At 44.7% G+C, this 22,108-nt stretch overlaps 1 protein-coding gene across 11 annotated transcripts in view; it reads left to right on the top strand.

Annotated features, from left to right (window-relative positions):
- The window catches only part of FRY (FRY microtubule binding protein), a 401,382-nt gene that overhangs the window by 338,991 nt on the left and 40,283 nt on the right, over positions 1-22,108 (top strand). For all 11 annotated transcript variants that reach the window (XM_064269940.1, XM_064269933.1, XM_064269932.1 and 8 more), the window contains 6 exons: positions 2,128-2,307; positions 4,445-4,606; positions 8,334-8,408; positions 11,171-11,341; positions 20,522-20,722; positions 21,515-21,676. In XM_064269940.1, coding sequence (XP_064126010.1) covers positions 2,128-2,307; positions 4,445-4,606; positions 8,334-8,408; positions 11,171-11,341; positions 20,522-20,722; positions 21,515-21,676 — 951 coding nt within the window. The remainder of the gene's footprint in view (positions 1-2,127; positions 2,308-4,444; positions 4,607-8,333; positions 8,409-11,170; positions 11,342-20,521; positions 20,723-21,514; positions 21,677-22,108) is intronic.

The raw sequence follows: 22,108 nt of genomic DNA, 5'->3' as shown, positions 1-22,108 counted from the left end.
CCACAGTCTGTAGGGCAGGCCAGCAGGCTGGAAGTGTGATGGGATTTTGTGCCACAGACTTGAGGCAGAATGTCTTCTCTGGTAACCCTCAGTTTTTGCTAAGGCCTTCAACTGATTGGATGAGGCCCGCCTACATTTTCAAGGATAATCTCTGTTACTTAGAGTCAACTGCTTATAGATGTTAACTACATCTATGAAGTACCTTCCCAGCAGCACCTAGACTACTGTTTGATTAAATAACTGGACTCTAAAGCCTAGCCAAGTTGACTCATAAGACAACATGCTTTTCTGCACATCTCGGTTGTTCCCTTGTTTCTTCTCAGGCTGGTACTCAACAAGTTGTAGCCTTCAAGGGCAAGTGCTAGGTTTTCTCTGGGTAAACTCAATGACAGTGCCATGCAGTGTAAATTTTAAACATTTCTCCCCATCTTCACTTCACCGGTCACATTACTTGCAGAAATTATTTGATGCTGAAGTGATTCCAAAGCATCGTTCGTCTTTCGAGTGGTGGTGTTCGAATACTAGTTGTGCCGCAGGTCAGACATTCAGTGACGGTTTTGCATGTCACAGCACTCACGAGTCAGAGGGCCACTCCACACCTTTCTACTACCCAGGTGCCCCGTTTCATCATTTATGAAGGCTGCCCACTCTGTCTTAGGCCAGTGGGTCTTCCTTTTAACAGTGGCTAATTTCACATTCAAACCATTACTTCCCTCGTATAGAATTTAATAGCAGAGGGAATCAGTTTTATTTTATGTGCTTTTACTCCAAAGCTGAGGCAGAAAGAAAGAGAGAGAGAAGGAGGGGGAGAGAGAGAGAGAAAGAATGAGAAAAAGAAAAGAAAGAACAAGAGACAGGAAGGAAGAAAGGCAGACAGAAAGAAAGAAAGAAGGGGGAAAGAGGGAGAAAGAAAGAAAGGAAGGGGAGAGGGAGGGAGGGAGGGAGGAACTGAGAGAAAGAAAAAAAATTATCACGTTGATTTATCTATGTTCACTATTTTTGTGGGAGAAGTACCTCAGTCTTCCTGGGGATTGTCAGTGAGACCAAGATGGTAAAACAAACTGAGTGTAAAGAAAGAGCAGGGGTTTGACAGGCAGGTAAGGAGGTAAGGAAAGGAAGGGCAGATCAGGGAACAGCGTGAGTGAAGCACAGAGGCTGGGAGACCCAGCCAGGTCTAAAGAACTCCCTGTGGTAGCCTGGGGGAGATTAGCCCATTGGCCATACCCAGAGAGTACCCACAAGAGGGAGGTCTTGAAGGAGTTTAGCAAGAAGGTGGGACACTCTAAAATGTTTCAGGAAGATCACTTTAGCAGGAGTGGGTTTGATGGACATAGGTGAAGTCTGGTAGAAATAGTCCAGGTAGATGGATCAATTGAGCTAGTGCCAGCAGGAATGGAGAGGGAGGAAGGAACTATCAGGAGGAGAGGAGTTGAGAACTGCTCCTGGACTCCTGGGTTAGGCAGTGAGGGAGGCATAGGGTGAGGAGAGAAATGGGCTGAGTGTGAGGAATCCATGGAAAAAACAGGGCAGAAAAGGTCAGAGAAATAGGAAACAGAGCAGGGAAGACTGGAAACCGGACATAGAAAGAGTTTTGAGAAAGAGGAACTAGTCAGTAAGAAGCCCTGGTGGCACAATGGTTAAGTGCTCGGCTACTAACGAAAGGTCAGCAGTTCAAACCCACCAGCGGCTCCATGGAAAAAGAGACCTGGTGATCGGCTCCTGTGAAGATTACAGCCTAGAAAACCCCATGGGACAGTTCTGCTCTGTCACACGGGGCCACTGTGAGCGGGAGTCCATCTGAGAGCACCCAACAAGTTGTCAGCTGCATGAAATGCATTGGGGATTTTTATCCAAATTAAGGAAATACCACATTGGCAAAAATGGTACCTCCTTATGTTAAATTGTTATTTATTTGAATATGCAGTTGGTCATTTTTTTAAACTTGCGTGTTTCCTGCGTGTAGCACATCTGACATGTAAGTGGCCTTTTCGTATTATCTGCCTTGGTTTATCAGGGAATTTCCTGTGCGGTTTTAAATGAGTGATTTCTGACTGGTCAGAAGAAGTTTCAGCAGATGCTTTAAAAAATAAAGTTATTTTTAACCATGGGATGTTTTATTTCCTTCAGAGTATTCACTGGAGAGAAGCTTTGAATATCCTGAAGCTGGTAGTTTCTCGATCTGCCAGCCTCGTCCTGCCTTCCTACCAACACAGTGATCTTTCGAAAATAGAAATACATCGAGTGTGGACCAGCGCTTCTAAGGAATTACCCGGAAAAACCCTGGATTTTCACTTTGATATTTCAGAGGTACTTAGCTGTGTTACGTATTTCCGGGAGCTTGAGCATAAATTTGTCCTGGCAAAGGTCAAAAGCAGTTGCCTGGCAAAACAGAGACTTATTCCTATTATATTTCTTTAAAATGAAGACTTCTAAGCCCGATTTGGAGTCCCTGGGTGGCACAAAAGATTAATGAGCTCAGCTGCTAACCGAAAGGTTGGAGATCCGAGTCTACCTAGTGGCACCTTGGAAGAAAAGCCTGACAATCTACTTCCAAAAAAATCAACCATTGAAAACCCTATGGAACACAGTTCTATTCTGACACACATGGGGCCACCATGAGTCGGAATCAGTGGCAACTGGTCCTAAAAACCCAAAACCAAACCCGTGGCTGTTGAGTCAATTCCAGCTCATAGCGACCCTGTAGGACAGAGCAGAACTGTCCCACAGGGCTTCCAAGGCTGCAGTCTCCGTGGAAACAGACTACCACATCCTTCTCCGGCGAAGCAGCTGGTGTATTCAAACCCACCTTTTGGTTAGCGGCCGAGCACTTAACCACTGTGCCACCAGGGCTCCTTACTGGTATTACTGGTCTTAATTCATGTAGTTGAAGGTATAAAAATTCTTTGCCTTCAAGTCTCTCTTACCCTGTGATCTCTTGAGCCCTTCCGAAGAAGAAGGCGTGACCAATTAGTCTCTGTAACCACAGTACCTGGTCCGGTGGCTGACGCATACTGCGCACTTCATAGATGTTTTCTGAAACGCTGCTGAATGCGTGAACTCATGGAAGGAATAAGCCTGATCTACTTACATGGTGCTTACTTTGGAAACCCTGGTGGCGTAGTGGTTAAGTGCTACAGCTGCTAACCGAGAGGTCGGCAGTTCAAATCTGACAGGCGCTCCTTGGAAACTCTGTGGTGCAGTTCTTCTCTGTCCTGTAGGGTCGCTATAAGTCGGAGTCGGCTCGACAGCAGTAGGTTTGGGTTTGTTTGCTTTTGCACTATTAAGCAGGTTATATCTATGTTGAGTTTTTGACACAACAGAGCTTACTGACTTCTTATCTTTTTCGTGTTCAGAATGAAATGGTATTTCCCTGCCATTGTCACACCCACTTCTGTATTTAGAACGTGTGCGATACTAGGATGGCTATTGGATCCTTTGCCATTTTTAGCATTGTTTACGTTGCTATGGGGGGAAAAAGCTACTGTTACTCTTTGACTTGAGCTTGTTCTGGTCCAAGGAGGAACACAATTTACATAATTTACATAAATATTTAATAATTGAAAGGATGTAGCGATTGGTGATGGAACATTAGGAAGAGGGGAAGAAGTTTTGGTCTCTTCTTGTGACTATAACAAATTCTTTCCAAGCTTAAATATCACAAAATGGACTCCCTGGTTTCCTGAGCATTTTGCTTCTAATCCTTATCAGTGGTTTCTCAAGTGTGTTTAAGAACAAGTAATTGCGACTTTTTTCAGCTGATAAAGAGAATGGGAAAATGTTGATGATGCAAACTTAATGAGAATGATATTCAAACACCAGGAAAATGAGCCTACTTGTGACACTGAACTCACCTAGTGTTTAATCAAAAAACAGTTCTTCGTTCAGATCAGAGTCTATGGAGGAATCCTGATCAGAAGGGGGAAAAATGTAGAACAGAATTAAAAATTCTCAATGGAATCCAGATTTTCTGGAGCCACTGAGGCTGTATGAGCCCCCAAAACTATTTCCCTGAGACAATCTTTAAACTTTAAACCAAACCAAAACTATCCTCTGAAGTCTTCTTTGACCAAGAAATAGCTAGCCTATCTTAATTAGTGAAGTACGTTTTCTTTGAGCATCGTGCTCTTTTAAAGAATTATCTAGGTGAGATCAAATTGACAATGGCAGCTCAAAAGATTGGATGGGAAGTTTAGGGGACAGTGAGTTTAAGGTAATGGTGGTGGAAGAATGTGGAAAAGGATGGCGAGAACGGTTACACAACTCGAAGAAAATTACCAACGTCACTGAATTGTATGTATAGAAATTGTTGAAATGATTTATCTCTGCCTGTGTATACTTTCACCAAAATAAAAGAATAAAAGCGCTTCTTGGGTGCCTCTGGGTTGAGTGGTCCCTATACCAAAGAACTATTAATGAGACAGAACTTGTGTTCTTTGTCCCTCAGACGCCCATCATTGGGCGGCGGTATGATGAACTGCAGAATTCTTCAGGGCGTGATGGGAAGCCCAGGGCGATGGCCGTCACCCGGAGCACATCCTCCACCTCATCGGGCTCCAACTCCAACGTCCTCGTTCCCGTGAGCTGGAAAAGGCCTCAGTATTCTCAGGTATAGGATCCTAGACTCAAAGGAACTATTTGGAAGGGATTCGAGGGTACCTGTGAGCCCAGTGCAGGCAGTAGCGGCTCAGTGGTAGAACCCTCACGTTCCAGACAGGAGCTGCAGGTTCGATTCCCAGCCAATGTACCTCACGCACAGCCACCACCCGTCTGTCAGGGGAGACTTGCATGTTGCTGTGATGCTGAACAGGTTTCACTGGAGCCTCCAGACCAAGATGAACTAGGAAGAAAGGCTCGGCGAGCTACTTCTGAAAATCATCCAGTGAAAACCCTGTGTATCACAAGGGTCCAATCCACAGGCAATCACGGGGATGATGCAAGACCAGGCAGTGTTTCACTCCATTGTGCATGAGGTCGCCATGAGTCAGGGGCCAACTGAACAGCAGCTAACAACAACAACAGCGTTGAGCCCAACTGCCCCCGTGATCCACAGTCCTACTGTTCACCATCCCAACATTGCTGTCTAGGCTTTAACACTTCCAGTGATGGGGACCTCACAGAATTCTAAGAAGCCATTTATCTTTGAATAGCTCACTACCTTGAGTTGAAGTCTGACTCTTCCTTGCTTCCCTCACTGGTCCTAGTTCTCTTCCTTAAGGCTTAGAAGTAAAATCTGATCTCTCTTCCACATGGCAGCCCTTCAAACAGTGAAAGAAATCCTGGCCCTCTGCCACTCATCCAAATGGGTCTGTTTTTCTCCAAATGACACACCCAGGTGTGAATGATAAGGCTTCTCACCCAGGTACCACTCTGGCTGCTGTCCTCTGAGTGTGCACTTAAAGCATGGTAGCCCTGCTTAGTGTGGACTGCCAGGCCCCCACCGTGCTTCTCTTATCCCAGCCCCAGTCTGCATCACAGTGTTGATGTCAGTGGGCTCACTGCCAAGCATTGGATTCAGGGCACTTTGGGTTACAGGAACCCTGGTGGCTTAGTGGTTAAGTGCTCGGCTGCTGACTGAAAGATCAATGGTTTGAACCGACCATCTTCTCTGTGGAAGAAAGATGCGGCAGTCTGTTTCCATAAAGATTACAGTCCTGGAAACCCTATAGGGCAGTTCTATTCTGTCCTGTAGGCTCACTATGAGTCAGAATCGAGTCAACGGCCGTGGTTTTGGTACTTCTGGTTTTCTTTGGGTTACATGTGACAGAAGGCCATTCAAAAATTGCCTGAAGCGGATAATGACGATTAACTCCTATATCTGAAGGCTCCAGGTGAATATTTGACTTCAAGCACAGCTAGCATCCAAGGGTCAGGAACTGGTTTCTTAGCCTCTCTTCTCATTCTCACTCTTCCCACTTCCCCTCCCAATGTCTGGGCCCACTTACGTCTCTGTAGGCCTCACTCTCAGGCAGCTTCTCTCCGCTTAAGGCACCAGTGACCTCGGACAGCTCCACCTTTACCTGGTCTTTGGCTCTGACGATCTTGAAGGAGACAGGTCCTCTCTCCCCTGATGTCCATGGCAATCCTAAAGAAAGGATTCTTCGAGGAGTATGAGGGAGAAGAGCCATTCCCAAGATAGAAAGCAGGACTGTGTTGCCAGAAGAAGGCGGAATGGGTGCTGGGCCAGGAGAGACACCTTGATTACGTGCCAACAGGACTCACCCTTGCTCCTGAAGCTTGTTGTTATTGTTGTCCGGTGTCATCGAGTCGATTCTGACTCCTAGCAACCCGATAGGACAGAGTAGAACTGCCCCATAGGGTTTCCTAGACTAATCTTTACAGACACAGATCACCAGGCCTTTTCTCCCATGGAGCCGCTGGTGGGTTCTTGAACCACCAATCTTGCTCAGTTAAAGCAGCCTAGCACTTTAACCATTGCACCACCAGGGCTCCTTCTCTTGAAGGTTGTCGTTGTCATTAGGTGCCATCATATAGGTTCTGACTTGTAGCAACCCCGTGCACAACAGAACAAAACACGGCCCAGTCCTGCACCATTCTCACAATCGTTGTTATGCTTGAGCCCATTGTTGCAGCCACTGTGTCAGTCCATTTCGTTAAGAGCCCTCCTCTTTTTCACTGACCCTCTGCTCTACTAAGCATGATGTCCTTCTGCAGGGACTGGTCCCTCCCGATGACATGTCCAAAGTATGTGAGACAAAGTCTCACGATCCTCACTTCTGAGGAGCATTCTGGCTGTACTTCTGCCGAGACAGATTTGTTCCTTCTTGCAGGTTAGGGGAATTGAAAGCGTGCCTAATGCCTGCGGGTACACAGCAGATTCTCAGTAAGCACGTATGACAGTGAAGCAAGGGAGCTGACCAGACTTTGTTATGGGTTTGGAAAAAGAAGAAAAGTGCACAGCCCGATTCCGTACCCTTCTAGGTTGATTCCTGCTAGGATTTAGGGGAATAGTTTAAGGAATCTTCTGCCATCCCGTGACATCAAGGTCCTCTACACTGTGACCTCGGGAAGGTACCGTACTGAATGTCCCTTCTGTAGTTTGGAAAGAACGCAGCCCACCGAGTTCCATTAAGAAGGAAAATCCATAAGTGGTATTGACCTCCTAGTGGTCTCCACGTAACAAACTTAAATCAGATTAAAGGGGAGGGGGACTTAGAAGACTTAGGATGACTGCTTTAAGAGCAGCTCTGAAGAACATTAACGTTTTTTAGGCTCCAGAGCTCTGGTGGCACAAACAGTTAAATGCTTGGCTGCTAGTCAAAAGGTTGGCAGGTCAAACCCATCTGCCAGCTCTTCAGGAGAAAGACCTGGGGATCTGCTTCCATAAAGATTCCACCCTAGAAAGCCCTGTGGGACAGTTCTACTCTGAATCAACTTGACAGCACCCAACAACAGCTCTCTTTCTTTTCGTTCTCAACTCACCAGTCATTCTGAGACCTAGTTGATCTGTGTCATTGGAAAATGTGATGGTTTATAAAAGAATCTCCGTGCTTAAGGGGCTAGAAAATAAGGTTTGTGAAGAAAACCACAAGGGATTGAATCTGTTTAACTTTAGGAAGAATAAATTGGGAAAGGCTTTCAAATAATTGAATTGTTTCATTCTGCAAAGAAATAAAGTTATTCTCCCATTTGAGGAAAACATACTTGAGCCATAGCGTAATAGATGTAATTTGGTATTCCAAAAGCCTTGCTGATACTGAAGGTTGTAATACACAAAGATTATCAAGAGGAGTGATAGAATGTCATCTGAAGAAGCTAGGAATTGATTTTCACCCCCTGGGGTGACTTCGATCAGCATCATCCAGAAGAAATATAACGTGAACCTCATTTTAAATATTCTAATAAAACCTGTTGTTGTCGAGTCAATTCTGACCCTATAGGACAGAGTAGAACTGCCCCATAGAGTTTCCAAGGAGCGCCTGGTGGATCTGAACTGCCAACCTTTTGGTTGGCAGCTGTAGCACTTAACCACTACGCCACCAGGGTTACCAAATATTCTAATAGTCACATTTAAAAAACAGTCACCCTTAAAGATTAATTTTAATAACATCTTGTTTAACCCAGTGTATCTGAAATTTTATCATTTCAACATGCGATCTATGTGAATAATTATTAATGAGATACTTTACCTTTTTTTTTTTCTTTTTAATATCAAGTCTTCAAAATCCGGCATGTATTTTATACCCTAGTCGGCACTGGCCACATTTTGAGTGCATGATAGCCGCGCACGGGCGGTGAGTGCTACAGTGTGAGAGAGAACGGGTTTCGATCACGAGATTCCTTGATTAAAGCTGGCCTGTGTGTTTCTTTTCCAGAAGAGGACAAAAGAGAAGTTGGTGCATGTCCTTTCTTTGTGTGGCCAAGAAGTAGGATTAAGCAAAAACCCATCAGTAAGTTTAAGCGTGTATCACATTTATTTGGGGTACCTTGTCTTTCTCGCCTGTGGTCCGTTTTGGTCTTTGGTCATAGTTTTGAGGATTACAAGTGTTGGTATGATATCCACTGTCTAGACCACCTATTCTCCCCACACCATGATTTTTAATCTCACTTAGTCCAGAAACAATGAAAGATTTTGTTGGCTATTTACTCCAGTTTGTCTGTGAATAAATACTCAAGTTTTTTGTTTTTTTTTTTTTCCAATTTATTGTATTTTTTTATAAGTAAGCCCAGGCTTCCATAAAGTAAATTCGTAAATGCCTACTGCACTGCTTTGTATAATGTACATTTCTTTCAGATGTAATTTTGCTTTCCGTATACACACCTCTTGGAGCCCTGGTGGTGCAGTGGCCTGCTCACCGAAAGGTCAGTGGTTGGAAGCCACCAGCCTCTCTGCTGGAGAAGGATGTGGCAGTCTGCTTCTGTAAAAATTACAGCCTTGGAAACCCTGTGGGGCGGTTCTACTCTGTCCTGCAGGGTCGCTATGAGTCAGGATCGAATCAGTGAACATGCCAACAACAACACACACTTCATACTGTGACGTCACTATATTACTCACACATAATACAGGTGAAAATGGGGACATACTATCATATGTATTATTCTCATATAAACTCCACTGATGTTATGGAAAAAAAATAATAAAACACAGCTGAGCAATGAAAGATTGAAGTTTTAGTAAGCTTCTAAACCTTTTATAAAATTTAGAAAATTCAAATGTGTGTGCGTGAGTATACTGTAGCAAAAACAATAAAAATTTCAAGAGTGGGTTTGGCAGGTATTTTTATTTCACCCATTATGACATCTTTATTATTAACAGCATAAGAAAGCACAAACTAATTTCCCAAATACAGGAAGAATTGGCAAACAAATTTCTCTGCAGAGCTATTTTTAAAATGTCAAAATGTACCTATTAATGTAGCTCACGAAAAAGTGAAATAGTAGAGGTCCTTGACTCCTTGCTAACGTGTAAACTGATATTTCTTATCATCTGGATAAACGGCCCAGCCAGCCATTGGCTGAGCTTTGCCTGACTTAAGTACCCTTTTTAGTGTGATTGATCTGTGGGTTTGTGGCGGTGCCTGTGGCATTATTTACAAAGGGAGGGCCCAGGGAGGCAGGGGCAGACAGGGCATTCTAGCCCACAGAGGGGCTGTGAGGAGAAACAAGGTCACTTTGCTTCTGCAGTGCAGCCACGGCCACTGAGAGCCATTTCATATTGCCTTTACGGCTACTGCTTTCTCCTTCAGGTCCACACTGTGTACCTGTGTTGAGGCCCTTCCAGCTGAGAATATGTATCGGGGCAGTTTTGAAACGAAAGAAGCAGGACTAAGTAGGAAAAGGGGCCTTAAGCTGAGGAAACTGGAATTCTAGTCCCTCGTCTTTCGTCTTTCAGTGACTAGCGGACCCTGGGTGTTCTTTAAGGAGGCCTAGTGGCGCAGTGGTTAAGCTCAGCTGTGAACCTGAAGTTTGGTGGTTCAGACCCACCTAGCAGCTCCGGGGGAGAAAGACCTGGAAATCTGATTCTGTAAAGATTACAGCCAAGAAAACCCTATGGGGGCAGCTCTACCCTGTGCTAGAGTGTCGCTGTGAGTCAGGATCGACTTGACAGCAGTGAGTTTTTTCAACGGGTGTGGGTGTTCTTTATCTTATACACCCATTTACAATCTGTGTACAAAACTGCTTGTCGTGCACCACTTTATGCAACTCTGACACAGGTCGTGTGACTGTCTTTAAACACAGAGAAAAAAGGCACGGTCACCCTTGCAACCTGCGAGAGATGTTTGTAACATTGCAAGTCTTATAAATAATTACCTACTTCTGAAGGAAGACTGAGATATTATAATGCTGTGTAGGTAAAGAGTGCTGTTGATTTTATTTAATATCAGCCTGTGTTCATTAGAGGCTAGGTAGCAAAACATTTAGGTTCCTTTGCAATTTATCATTTCCGCACAGTTCTATTCAAATGGCCTGGTAAAAAGAACACTAGACATAGGAATTAATTTCTAAGAATGTTAACACACTATGGATTTTAATGTAAAACTGTTTGATTTTGTTGTTGTTTTGGGGGGAGAGTTTTGATTGTGTGTTGTTGTTATTGTTTAAGTCAACACGACAGGAACTTGAGTATAAATTCTGGGCGTGAATTCTCAGCTAGTCTTCTGTAATTCCGTGCTCATTCCTCTTTTTCTTACTCTTTACCCCGTTCCAGGCTTACCTCTGAAGGGGTTAAATCCTTTGCTCTCACATTCTCCAAGAACATATTTGGTATCAGTATCCCTTAAAATATTATTTATACGAATGTGACGGGTATGTGTGTGTGAACGTGTATCATCTTTAACCTCAGTCAGTTCATAGACAATGGAAAATTTTGTTGGCTGCTCCAGTTTGTGGTGAACACATGCTTAATTGTTTTACACACACACACACACAAGCACACACACACATACACATTCAGGTAGGATCCTGTCTGCCTTAAGAGGCAGCAATTTGACTCCTGAACATTTTCCTGGTGCACAAACGTGCGTCTTCGCGGTGAGTTTAATCCGAAGGCACCTGTCCAACATAAATAATAAAAGGACATTCTAAAAATACCCACTTAAGGAATTAGGTGTGTACTGGAATTACAGTGCTATGAAGAGCCAAGTACACAGTTTTGTAGCACAGGCAGCTGAAGGGAGGACGGTTTCTCAGGAGGGGACCTTTCTGACCCCAGGTGATTTTCTCGTCATGCGGGGACTCGGACCTGCTGGAGCACCAGGCAAGTCTGGTTTCTTCTGAGGACGGCGCACGAGAGCAGGAGAACATGGACGATACAAACAGCGAACAGCAGTTCAGAGTCTTCAGAGACTTCGACTTCCTAGACGTGGAGCTGGAAGATGGAGAGGTACAGTATACTCTCTGTAAACAAATAAGCCTACCCCTCTTGTTCTTTGACTTAACCAAACAGGTTTTTTTAGCCTGCTAAATAGTGAGTTTTTGTCATAGGGTCTTTAGTTGGAAAGCTGTAAACTTTATTATGAATCAGCTTACTCCAAGCACAGCAGTGTAGCTGTGGCATAAGTTACCACACCCTTCCTGCCTGAGCCCACAGGGAAAGCTGCCCTGTTATTTCTAAGTGGCAAAGACCTTCATTTTAATGACCACACCAAGTCCCTGGGGGTGTGTATCCGTCTGTGTGTGTGTGTTTGTGTAGCCTAAAGGTGAACTCAAAAAAAAAGGTTCATAAAAACCTTCAAGTTCTGAGCTTGTTCATTTGTACCCAAGGAAAATATGCTAAGCATTTAATTATTTTAAATGTGAAATTGTTGTAATTCACTGACTTCCAAGCCTGCCTGCTACAACAGATCTGAGCCTGAGGGCTCTGGCATTTCTGTGCTGTTTGATGAAATCATGATAGCTTTAAATAAAATAGAACACAGACACGAGCCCTTGTCTGCCTTGGGCCAGTCCTGTCATTCCAGACACCTGGAGCGCCTGAATTCAAGTCTCAACCAGCAAGTGCAGAGTGTTTGTTCTGAGCAATGATCACTGTAGCCGGATGCTTCCAGTTACGAACCATGTTTTTGAAAACGAGTTAGGAGAAGGAGCACTGCCCATCACCATCATTTCGAGAGCTTATTAAGGATACGGAGGAGCCCTGGTGGCGCAGCGTTAAGCGCTCAGCTGCTAACCAAAAGGTCAGCAGTTTGAACCCACCAGCCGCTCCACAGGAGAAAGACCCAGGCGATCTGCTGCTATAAAGATTACAGCTTTGCAAACCCTATGGGGCAGTTCTGCTCTGTCCTGTAGGGTTGCTATGAGTTGGAACCAACTCAACGGCAATGGGTTGTTTTAGAGCATGTTCCGGTTGAGAGAGTCTTTTGCCTCATGGAATGAAAATAAAATTGACTTAAGTGAGATTAAACTAACTAACCAGTTGCCAACCAGTCGATTCAGACTCACGACAACCCTGTGTGTGTCAGAGTACAGCTGTGCTCAACAGGGTTTTCAATGGCTGATCTTCTGGAAGTAGATTCATTGCCAGCCCTTTCTTATGAGGCACCTCTGGATGGACTCAAACCTCTAACCTTTCAGTTAGCACTGAGCAAGTTAACTGTTTACAGTTAGCAAAGGTACAAATGCCTGGTACCGAGCAAGCCTGGCTCACGGTATTACTGAACATGTCAGCTCATGTTTAACTTAGCACACCCACCCTATTCTAAGACAGAGGAGCTTTCTGCTAGACGTACAATTAAAATGGAGGCCCAAATCCTACGGAGGACGTTATTATTGTTAGGTCCTGTCAAGTCTGTTCCGACTCATAGCGGCTGCATGTGACAGAGTAGGATCGTCCCATAGTTTTCTTGGCTGTAGTCTTTACGGGAACAGATCACCAGGTCTTTCTCCCACGGAGCCCCTGGTGGGTTCAAACCACCCACCTTCTGTTTCACAGCCGAGCACTTAACTGTTGCACCACCAGGGCTCCTTAACGGAGCAAAAGAGACAATCATCTTCCCTTCTCAGCTGAAGAAAGGTGCGGTAAGTGACATGACTTGGCAGGAAGGACGTGAACCAGAGGAACCAGACACCGTTTCAGAACCACTCACAAATTTCACTCCAGCCTATAAAGGAAGACAAACCTGAGATGCCTAGTACCTGAAAATAAACAGTATACTAATTTTTTTCAGTGCTAGTAAATAATGAATACCGCACCTTGCTTCTAATCTTCACTTGATTATCTTAGCCAACAACAGCAACAACAAATACTTCGCAGTGATTATTTTATCTTATGTGATTAAGATATTGTGAGAAACTCAAGAGGTGAGAGTGTACGTTTTGCCCAAGTGAAGTGAACCACCTGAGAATGTTTTGCCACCTCTCCGAATTGTAGTAAGGTCTCCTGCTCCGCTTACAGAGTGGCTTGGGCCTCGCGATCGAGCAGGTCCAGGTTCGAACTGTAACTCTACCACTTACCTAGCCGAATGACTTGAAGTGTGAGTGCAGTTTCTCTTGGTATCTGCTTCCTCATCTATTAAATAGTTATAATAAACCTGCCTATAGAGTGATGAAGTCCCTGGGTGGTGCAAGTGGTTAACACGCTTGCTGTTAAGGGAAAGGTTGAAGGTTTGAGTCCACACAGAGATGCCTCAGAAGAAAGGCCTGGCTATCTACTTCTGAAAAATCAGCTGTTGAAAACCCTGTGGAGCACGGTTCTACTGTGACACACATGCGGTTGCTGTGAGTCGGAACCGATTCGGCTGCAACTGGTTTTATAGAGTTGATGGAGGGCTCAATAAGACAACCTATGTACAGCTTCCAGCATGTGTCAGGCAAGTACTTGGCGTTCTAAACATTAGTTGGCTTGTATTTCTGTCATTGATAAATAATATAGGATAGCCTCATCTGAGAAAGTTAAGCATATAGGTCAAAACATGGCTGTCAAAAAAGAAAGACAAGTTTTTTTTTTCGTGCCTATGCCTTTTCCTAAGGAGCCCTGGAGGTACAATGGTTAAGCACTCAGCTGCTAACCAAAAGGCTGGCAGTTCAAACCCACCCAGCAGCTCCACGGGAGAAAGACCTGGCAATCTGTTCTGGTAAAGATTACAGGCTAGGAAACCTCATGGGGCAGCCCTACTCTGTCGCATGGGGTCGCTATGTGTCGGGATTGACTCGATGGCTCACAACAACACGCCTTTTCATTAAATAGTCTCAGAATTTATTGAATCATATCTGCAAGGATTTGCCTTTGAACTTTTCAGAATCTTTGAAAGGTGCTGTGTCTTCGGTGTTGGTTGCAGTAAACAGATCACGATCACAAGCATTTTCAGCTTCGGGAGCACTATCAGCTGATGAGTTTTTTCCCAGTTGGTGACCTACCTTCGGTTCCCAGGGCATTTAGCAGTTTTCTCCCCAGCAGCTATTTAGGCATTCCAAAAAAAACTGTTGAGGAGACCAGCGTTGTCACTGATATAGAAGGCTATTTCAGAAATCGTGTTTATTATTTGTTACCCTGGCTACAGCAGGCACAAAGAGGGTTTGAGTCTTCTGATGTTTAATACTGATCTTTTCTCTTTGGGGATCTGTGTACCTTTACCTTATTTTTAAGGTGCGTCTACTGGAGTGTATATTGGTGGGGCTGTTAGTTGCTGTCAGGTTAAAACTAGGGCATATAAGGTAAAACTTGAAACTCTTTAATATAATCATTTTAAATAGACCTTTTATTTGTTTTTCTGTCCAATATCTGCTGCCCAGGAGCTTCAGGTAAGACGATGCGGTTTTTCATTGTGATACGCTGGTAGGTGTCTTGCATCACTGCAGATGTGTGACAACGTAACTGCTTCCCCCCCTTCGGGTGTGTATATGTACGTATGCCTGTCTGTGTGCATATCTACATCCCGGTGTGTGTGATACAAAAGATGGTTTTCTTGGCTGCTCTAGTATGGAAATATTTTCTAAAGTCTAAATACAAGATTTTTTATAAAAGCTTCTATATGCCGAGTTCTGGAAGTTGCATGATTATATCTCTTGAGGGAAAGTGAGTTTTAAAATCTGATCCATGGAAAGCTTATAATTTCTGAATAGGAAGGTGCACGACTGGATTGGTTTTGTTGTTAAATCCTTTTATTAAAGGATAGACTATATACACGTCCCACCAAATCCTGTTACCTTCCAGGGATTAGGGGTTATCTCTACGTGACGGCTATTTACACTTTCATCCAAACCAGGGCCCCGTCACAGGTCATAAAGCAGGGTCTTTCTGGGTGAACTGGAACCTCTGATCACCCTGCATCTGCGTCGTATCAGACTTACTCTGTGTTGGAACATACTTTGATGTAGTGCACCCAAGTTCCGTCAACAACAATAATACTTGCTTGACCGAGTTCAAATATTTATATGTAGATATGAAAAAAAATTTTCAAAGAACATGATTTCCAACACTTGTAGAATGTTCAGTCATGTATACTTGGCCATCTCAGTATAAATTCTGAGTTGTCTGTTTTAGTTTGATTGAGGACCCCTGATGGTGCAGCAGTTAAGTGCTGAGCTGCTAACCGAAAGGCTGGCGGTTCAAACTCACCCAGCAGCTCCACAGGAGGAAGACCTCGTGATCTGCTCTCATAAAGATCACAGCCCAGCGAACCCAATGGGGCCATTCTGCTTTGTCCCATGGGGTCGTTCTGAGTTGAAATCAACCATACAGCACACAGCAACCACAACTGCCAGATACAGATTCTCCATCTGGAAGAGTCAGCCATCCTCTAGATTTTCTCACACATAGAACATCTGATTTAGCTCACAAAACATTTTGAATTTTGACTTTGTATATAACATAAAATGCAAAGAGTACGTTGGAGTCAAAGAGCAAATCTGACTGTATCTGGGGAGGAGGGAGAGAAAGCAGAGACTGGCTTTCCCAGTTGAGGCACTCCTGTGCCACGGGGAGAAAGCCTGATGGACTTTCTTTTTTATGCTGAGTTCTTGAGTTTTTTTTTTAATATTTTTATTGTGGTAAGTATATATACGAAGGTAAGTGAAAAGGTCTCGCTACCAGGGTTCCGGTTCATACACGCACCGGTATTTTCCACACAAAACGTGTTCAAACATGTCTCTGCGATCAGTGGATGGCTGCAGACAGCTACTCTCAGTCATACACTTGTCTTAGTCTTGTTAAAAAAAAATTTTTTTAAGGTGACTTCAAATCAAAGGATACTTTTTGTGCCATGGAAAAAAACAATTTTGAGGTCAGGGCTAATATCAAATTTTTAACAAAACTAAAGTGGACATCTTCCCAAATCACTGAAGCTTTGCAACAAGTCTATGGGAATGCTGCGCCACATAAAACAACAGTTTTCAGATGGATCAACCGTTTGGGAGGGTTGGGAAGACCTCAAAGATGACCCAGGAGAGGGAAGACTGCTCCGAAGGTTATGGAGACTGTTTTTTGGGATTCCAGAGGGGTAACCTTGAGAGACTTTGTCCAGGGGCACAGGACAATCACAGTGGTTTATTATGAAGAAGTTTTAAGGAAACGGAAAACGGTATTGGTGAGAAAAAGGCCAGGAAAGTTACGCCCAGGAATTTTTCCCCATCATGACACCAGCTGCTCATTCTTCAAGGGTGGCAAGGGCTGTCCTACAAGAATTTTGTTGGGAAACCTTACCTCATCCCCCCTACAGCCCTGATCTTGCTCCTTCAGAATTCTTTTTGTTCCCAAAACTCAAAGAATATTTAAAAAGAATACAATTTGAGTCCCTCGAGGATGCCAAAACTGCCGTTTTGACGTGGTATAAATTGAAGAGTGCAGAATTCTTCAGGGAAGGGTTAGAGAGATGGAAACACTGCCTTCAGAAGGGTATAGACTCAGGTGAAGGACACGTTGAGAAACAATAGCTGCATATTTTGATATTTTTGTATAAGAAAGGTTTATATGATTTTGGAGCAATATTTTTTGACTTACCCTCGTAAAACTAAAAAGACCTAATGGGGTGATGGTTAAGCTCCCGACCGTTAACCAAAAGGTCAGCGGTTCAAACCCACCAGCCACTCCAGGGGAGAAGAAATCTGGTGATCTGCTCCTGTAAAGATTACAGCCCAGAAAACCCTATGAGGCAGTTCAACTCTGTCCTATAAGGTCGCTGTAAGTCAGAATCCACTCAGCGGCACCCAACAACGACATATATGTAACATTTGCCATTTGAACTTTTTTCATGTACAATTCAGTGGCAATAACTCCATCCATTGTATTGTGCAACCATCACCGCTGTCCGTTTCCAGATTTCACCCTAAAAGTCTGCGTTGCTCTGCGAGCTTACTGTTCTGCGTCAGGTTCACGTGGGAGACTTCCAGTATTGTTGCCTAAGACAGTACATCCATCCCATCTGTCGGTTTCATGCAAGAGAATCAGTTTTGTGAAGTGATGTTTGTGTCCCTCTCCCAGTTATTTGTCATTCTTCTTTCTGCTCTTTATCTTCCCCCTTCCTTACACATCGCATTTTTCTTTTACTGACAGCACTCTTCCCTCTTGCGCTTTTTTTTTTTTACACGGCAAAACAAAATCAAACCCATTGCCATCAAGTCAGTTCCAACTCATGGTGACCCTGTAGAACAGAGTAGAATGGCCCCACAGGGTTTCCACGGGTGTGATCTTTATGGAGGCAGAGCCCTAAGTCTTTCTCCCACGGAGCCACTGGCCGGTTTTGAACTGCCAACTTTTCAGTGAGTAGCAGAGTGCTTCACCATTGTGCCACCAAGGCTCCAGTTTTTAACTGCAATAACTATTTTAAAGTCCAAGCAGGACAGTTATTTTTTTCTGCCAGAAAAAAGAAAAATTTTGGTGGGAATTTTTCATAGCGGATACAGATAGAAAATATAGCCAGTATAGGAAGCGTATCCTGAATATGCTTTCTTTTTATCATCAAACAGCCCTAAGAACGAGCATAAATTTCTTAAATGGGGAGGAATACAAACAGCAATTTCGATCTCCTATCTAGAGTGGGAAACCCCTGTGGCATAGTGGATAAGTGCTATAGCTGCTAACCAAAAGGTCGGCAGTTCAAGTCCACCAGGCGCTCCTTGGAAATTCTACGGGGCTGTTGTACTCTGTCCTGGAGGGTCGCTATGAATCGGAATCGACTCGACGGCAGCGGGTTTGTTTTGATCTAGAGTATGTTCAGGATTCTTACCTGTTGGCTTTTCTCTCATGACTGGCCAAAACAGACTTTGGAAAAGCCGAGTACATGTCGTATGGGAGATCTATGAGGAAAATGGCAGGCTTTGTCTCAGCAGGAGCCAGAAGTGTAGACCCCTAACCCAGAGGAAAGGAGCCCTTGTGGCACTCAGCTGCTAACTGTTAAACACAGCAGCTGCTCCAGAGAAAGACTTTGTAATCTGCTTCTGTAGAGATTTTTGTTGTTATTGTTGTTTTCACGTGCATTTTGACTCGTAGCGACCCCATAGGACAGGGTAGAACTGCCCCACAGGGTTTCCCAGGCTGTAATCTTTACAGGAACAGATTGCCAAGCCTTTCTGCCCTTTCTGCTGAGGAATGGCTAGTGGGTTCAACTGCCAACCTTTTGGTTAGCAGCCGAGCACTTAGCCACTGTGCCACCAGGGCTCTTTCTACATGTACATTTACATGAAAATAGTGTGCTTTCACTGTTTTTATCTCAAGGAACCCTGGTGGTGCAATGGGTAAGCACTCGGCTGCTAACCGAAAGGTCGGCGGTTCGAATCCACCAGCCGCTCCCCAGGAGAAAGACTTGGCAATCTGCTTCCATAAGGATGTCAGCCTAGAAAACCCTGCAGGGCAGTTCCACTCCTACGGGACAGTTCCGCTCTGTCACGCAGGGTCATTATGAGCCGGAATCAACTTGGCAGCAACCAGCAACAGAAAACCAGAGGAAAATTAATAAATGTGTACTCACTTATTTCAACAGTTACCTACATCTATCGTATACCGTTTCGCTATCCGCTGAGCTCTCATCAGAAAAGCGTATTTTGCTTTCTCTCTCTGCATAGATGTGGGTGCAGAGTCACTTCAGCTATGCCCCCGGAGGTGCCCCTCAGCAACCCCTCGGGTGTTTTAGTGGATTTCAAATAATTCTTGTTGTTGTTGTTGTTATCAAAAGCGTTGGCCATCAAAGACTTTTCAGTTGTGAATCATCAGATAGTGTTTTGAATTACCAATAAGTGAAATTATTTTGTGCTAGATTTTATTCAGATTACCAATTTGTTCAAGTTGAAAACATGCTTTTCAATGGCTGTAATATTTGCCTGCCTTTATTCCTATCAGGAGCCCTGGTGGTGCAGTGGTTAAGCACTCGGCTGCCAACTGAAAGGTCGGCAGTTTGAACCCACCAGCTGCTCCGTGGGAGAAAGATGTGGCGGTCAGCTTCCTGCAGCCTAGGGAACCCTGTGGGGCAGTCCCACTCTGTCTTATAGGGTCGCTGTGACTGAGCCGATTTGACAGCAACAGGTTTGGTTTGGGTTTTTGCTTATTCCTATCCTAACAGAAAGAAAAATAAAACCCCAATTATTTCCAGAAAAAAAAAAAGAACTGTTAGTCAAATAAATATATTGACTATCTGATGGTTTGTACAGAAAGTATGAAACACAACTAAGAACATTGTTTGAAGACTTAAATCGCCATTTAGCCCGGTTCTCAGTAAATGAAGTACGTACAAGTCGGCAATATTTGGTACTGAGTCAATTACTTCGTTCCCAAGAAAGGAGCCATTTTCCACTTGGGGGCAGGAGCCAAAGTTAAGCCATGCTGTGCCGGCCTTTGCATAGTGCATGATCAGACGTTGTCCAGCTGCTCTGAAAGGCTTTGACTCTGCATTTCGTCTGTGGAAACCGCTGTGGCAGAAACGAGCTGGAATGTTTACCTAATGCTCTTCTACTTAATACCCAAAGGGTCTGGAATGTGCCACCGGCAAGCGCTCCGACTTTGTTCTCCTTCTGAACACAGTACTAAGAAGCGGTAGAGGGCATGGGTCGGGGGTACTCTTTCAACTTTTTTTTAACATTGATGGTCTTCTTACAGATTTTTTGGGGGGAAAGGATCATTTATAGAGTTTACCAAAATGAACTTTTAAAAGAGGTGGTATCACCCACCATGCCAAAGAAGCATGTGTGATTCCTTCCGCCTTTGATGTCATGTACATTTACATGAAAATAGTGTGCTTTCACTGTTTTTATCTCAAGGAACCCTGGTGGTGCAATGGGTAAGCACTTGGCTGCTAACCGAAAGGTCGGCGGTTTGAATCCACCAGCCGCTCCCCAGGAGAAAGACCTGGCAATCTGCTTCCATAAAGATGTCAGCCTAGAAAACCCTGCAGGGCAGTTCCACTCTGTCCTGCAGGGTCGCCGTGAGTCGGAGTCGACTCGACGGCACAAGACACCAGCAGCAGCGTTTCTCACATCGTGAAAACATGGCTGTTGGTCCCTGAGTCCATGGTTGAGGGTCCATGGTTGAGGGTCCCTAATGAAAATGCATCTCTATGAGCTGTGGCTAGCCCAGCGTGTGAAGGTGGGCATGCAGGAAGCGTGGGCGCAGAGGTCAGCGGCTGGCGTGTGCTTGCAGGGCGAGAGCATGGACAACTTCAACTGGGGCGTGCGGAGGCGGTCCCTGGACAGTCTGGACAAGTGCGACATGCAGCTGCTGGAGGAGCACCAGCTCTCAGGGCGCACCCCCAGCCTCAGTAAGGCGGACCGTGAGGATTCCGACGAGTCCTCCGAGGAGGAGGACCTCCCCACCAGCCAACTGCTGGAACACTCGGACCTCGTAAGTAGGGACTTGCCCACGGAGGACTTGGGGGACTTCTTTTTCTAAGGAAAGCGGTAGTGTCCTTTCCAGTTGCAGCTAAACTTTGCACAGCTGCTCCCCCAGAATCTGAAATGCCAGGGGGTGTCTCACGGAGTCTGATGGGCCTCTCCTCTGTAGGTTGCAGATGTAAACAAATGCAGGGGGCAGGGATATTTGTTATAAACCCCAAAAACTGTCAAGTCTGCTAAGGCCTCGATTGTCCGACTAGCTTTTTATTCTGCTGGCATCTTTTTTTTTTTTTCTTTAATTTTCCAGATATCTAGAGTTTTAGGAAATAGGACAGACACTTTGACGTGGTTATTTCAAAAAGCAGGTATCCATGTGCTAGAGAGCTGCACCAGAGTGACAGATTGCCAGCTGCTATGTTTACGGTCCGATAATGGTGAAATAAAAAGGAGCGCTGGTGGTGCGACAGTTAAGCGCTTGGCTGCTAACCAGAAGGTCAGCAGTTCAAACCCACCCCGCGAGCAGCTGCACAGGTGAAAGACCTGGTCATCTGCCCTATTCCTATCAGGAGCCCTGAAGGTGCAGTAAAGGTTACAGACTAGAAAACCCTATGGGGCAGTTCTACTGTGTCACGTGGGGTCGCTATGAGTCGGAATTGATTTACGGCACCCAACAACAATGGTGGAACTTGTCGGTTAAAAAATTAGTATCTTATCAACGGAGAGCTCTTACATAAAGAACAATCAGGGCTTTTAAAGAATGGGAACTGCCTGTTACGCGTTATCCCCTTTGCTTTCTCCACAGATCATGACCCTCTCCCCCTCTGAGGAGGCAAATCACATGGACTCGCTCGGCGTGGCCCGCGACACCACGCCTGCTGACCCCCACGCCTTCGCCACGAGGATGGCCGGCTTCGACGCCTCCTTGCCGGATATGAATAACCTGCATGTTTCTGAGGGCGCTAAGGTGAGGAGATTTTTGGTGTTTCTGACTGTGGTTTCCGTAAAAGAAAAGTACTTACAATTTTCTGAGCATTCTTAAGCGTAAAGGTGGAGGGACTGTCTTTTTCGGGTTCTCTTTTTCTCTTTCCTTTGTTGAAGGTTCTTCCCCTGGGCCAGTGGTGTGAAGTGCTTTTGCCCGCACCAGCTTGAGCAGGCGTCTTCTTGGTGGAAAGAGACCCGATTAGAGGTCTTCTCCAAGTTGAATATCTCACACTTTCTGTATAGCAGGAACTCCTGCTGATTTTACGGCAAAACAGATTGGTGTGTGTCTGAGATTGCTGTGACTGGGAAGCTGCTGTCCTTTGTCATGACTTTTTATAAAACAGTATGCTAAGTCAGGTGTGGGAGTTTGCATGTATTTGGGGAAATTTTTTCCTGTGTAGGAACCAGTTATACA

This window comes from Loxodonta africana, chromosome 17 (assembly GCF_030014295.1).
Source record: "Loxodonta africana isolate mLoxAfr1 chromosome 17, mLoxAfr1.hap2, whole genome shotgun sequence".
Classification (NCBI taxonomy): domain Eukaryota; kingdom Metazoa; phylum Chordata; class Mammalia; order Proboscidea; family Elephantidae; genus Loxodonta; species Loxodonta africana.
The sequence above is the reverse complement of the archived record's forward strand: the minus strand, read 5'-3'. Positions and strand labels throughout refer to the sequence as shown.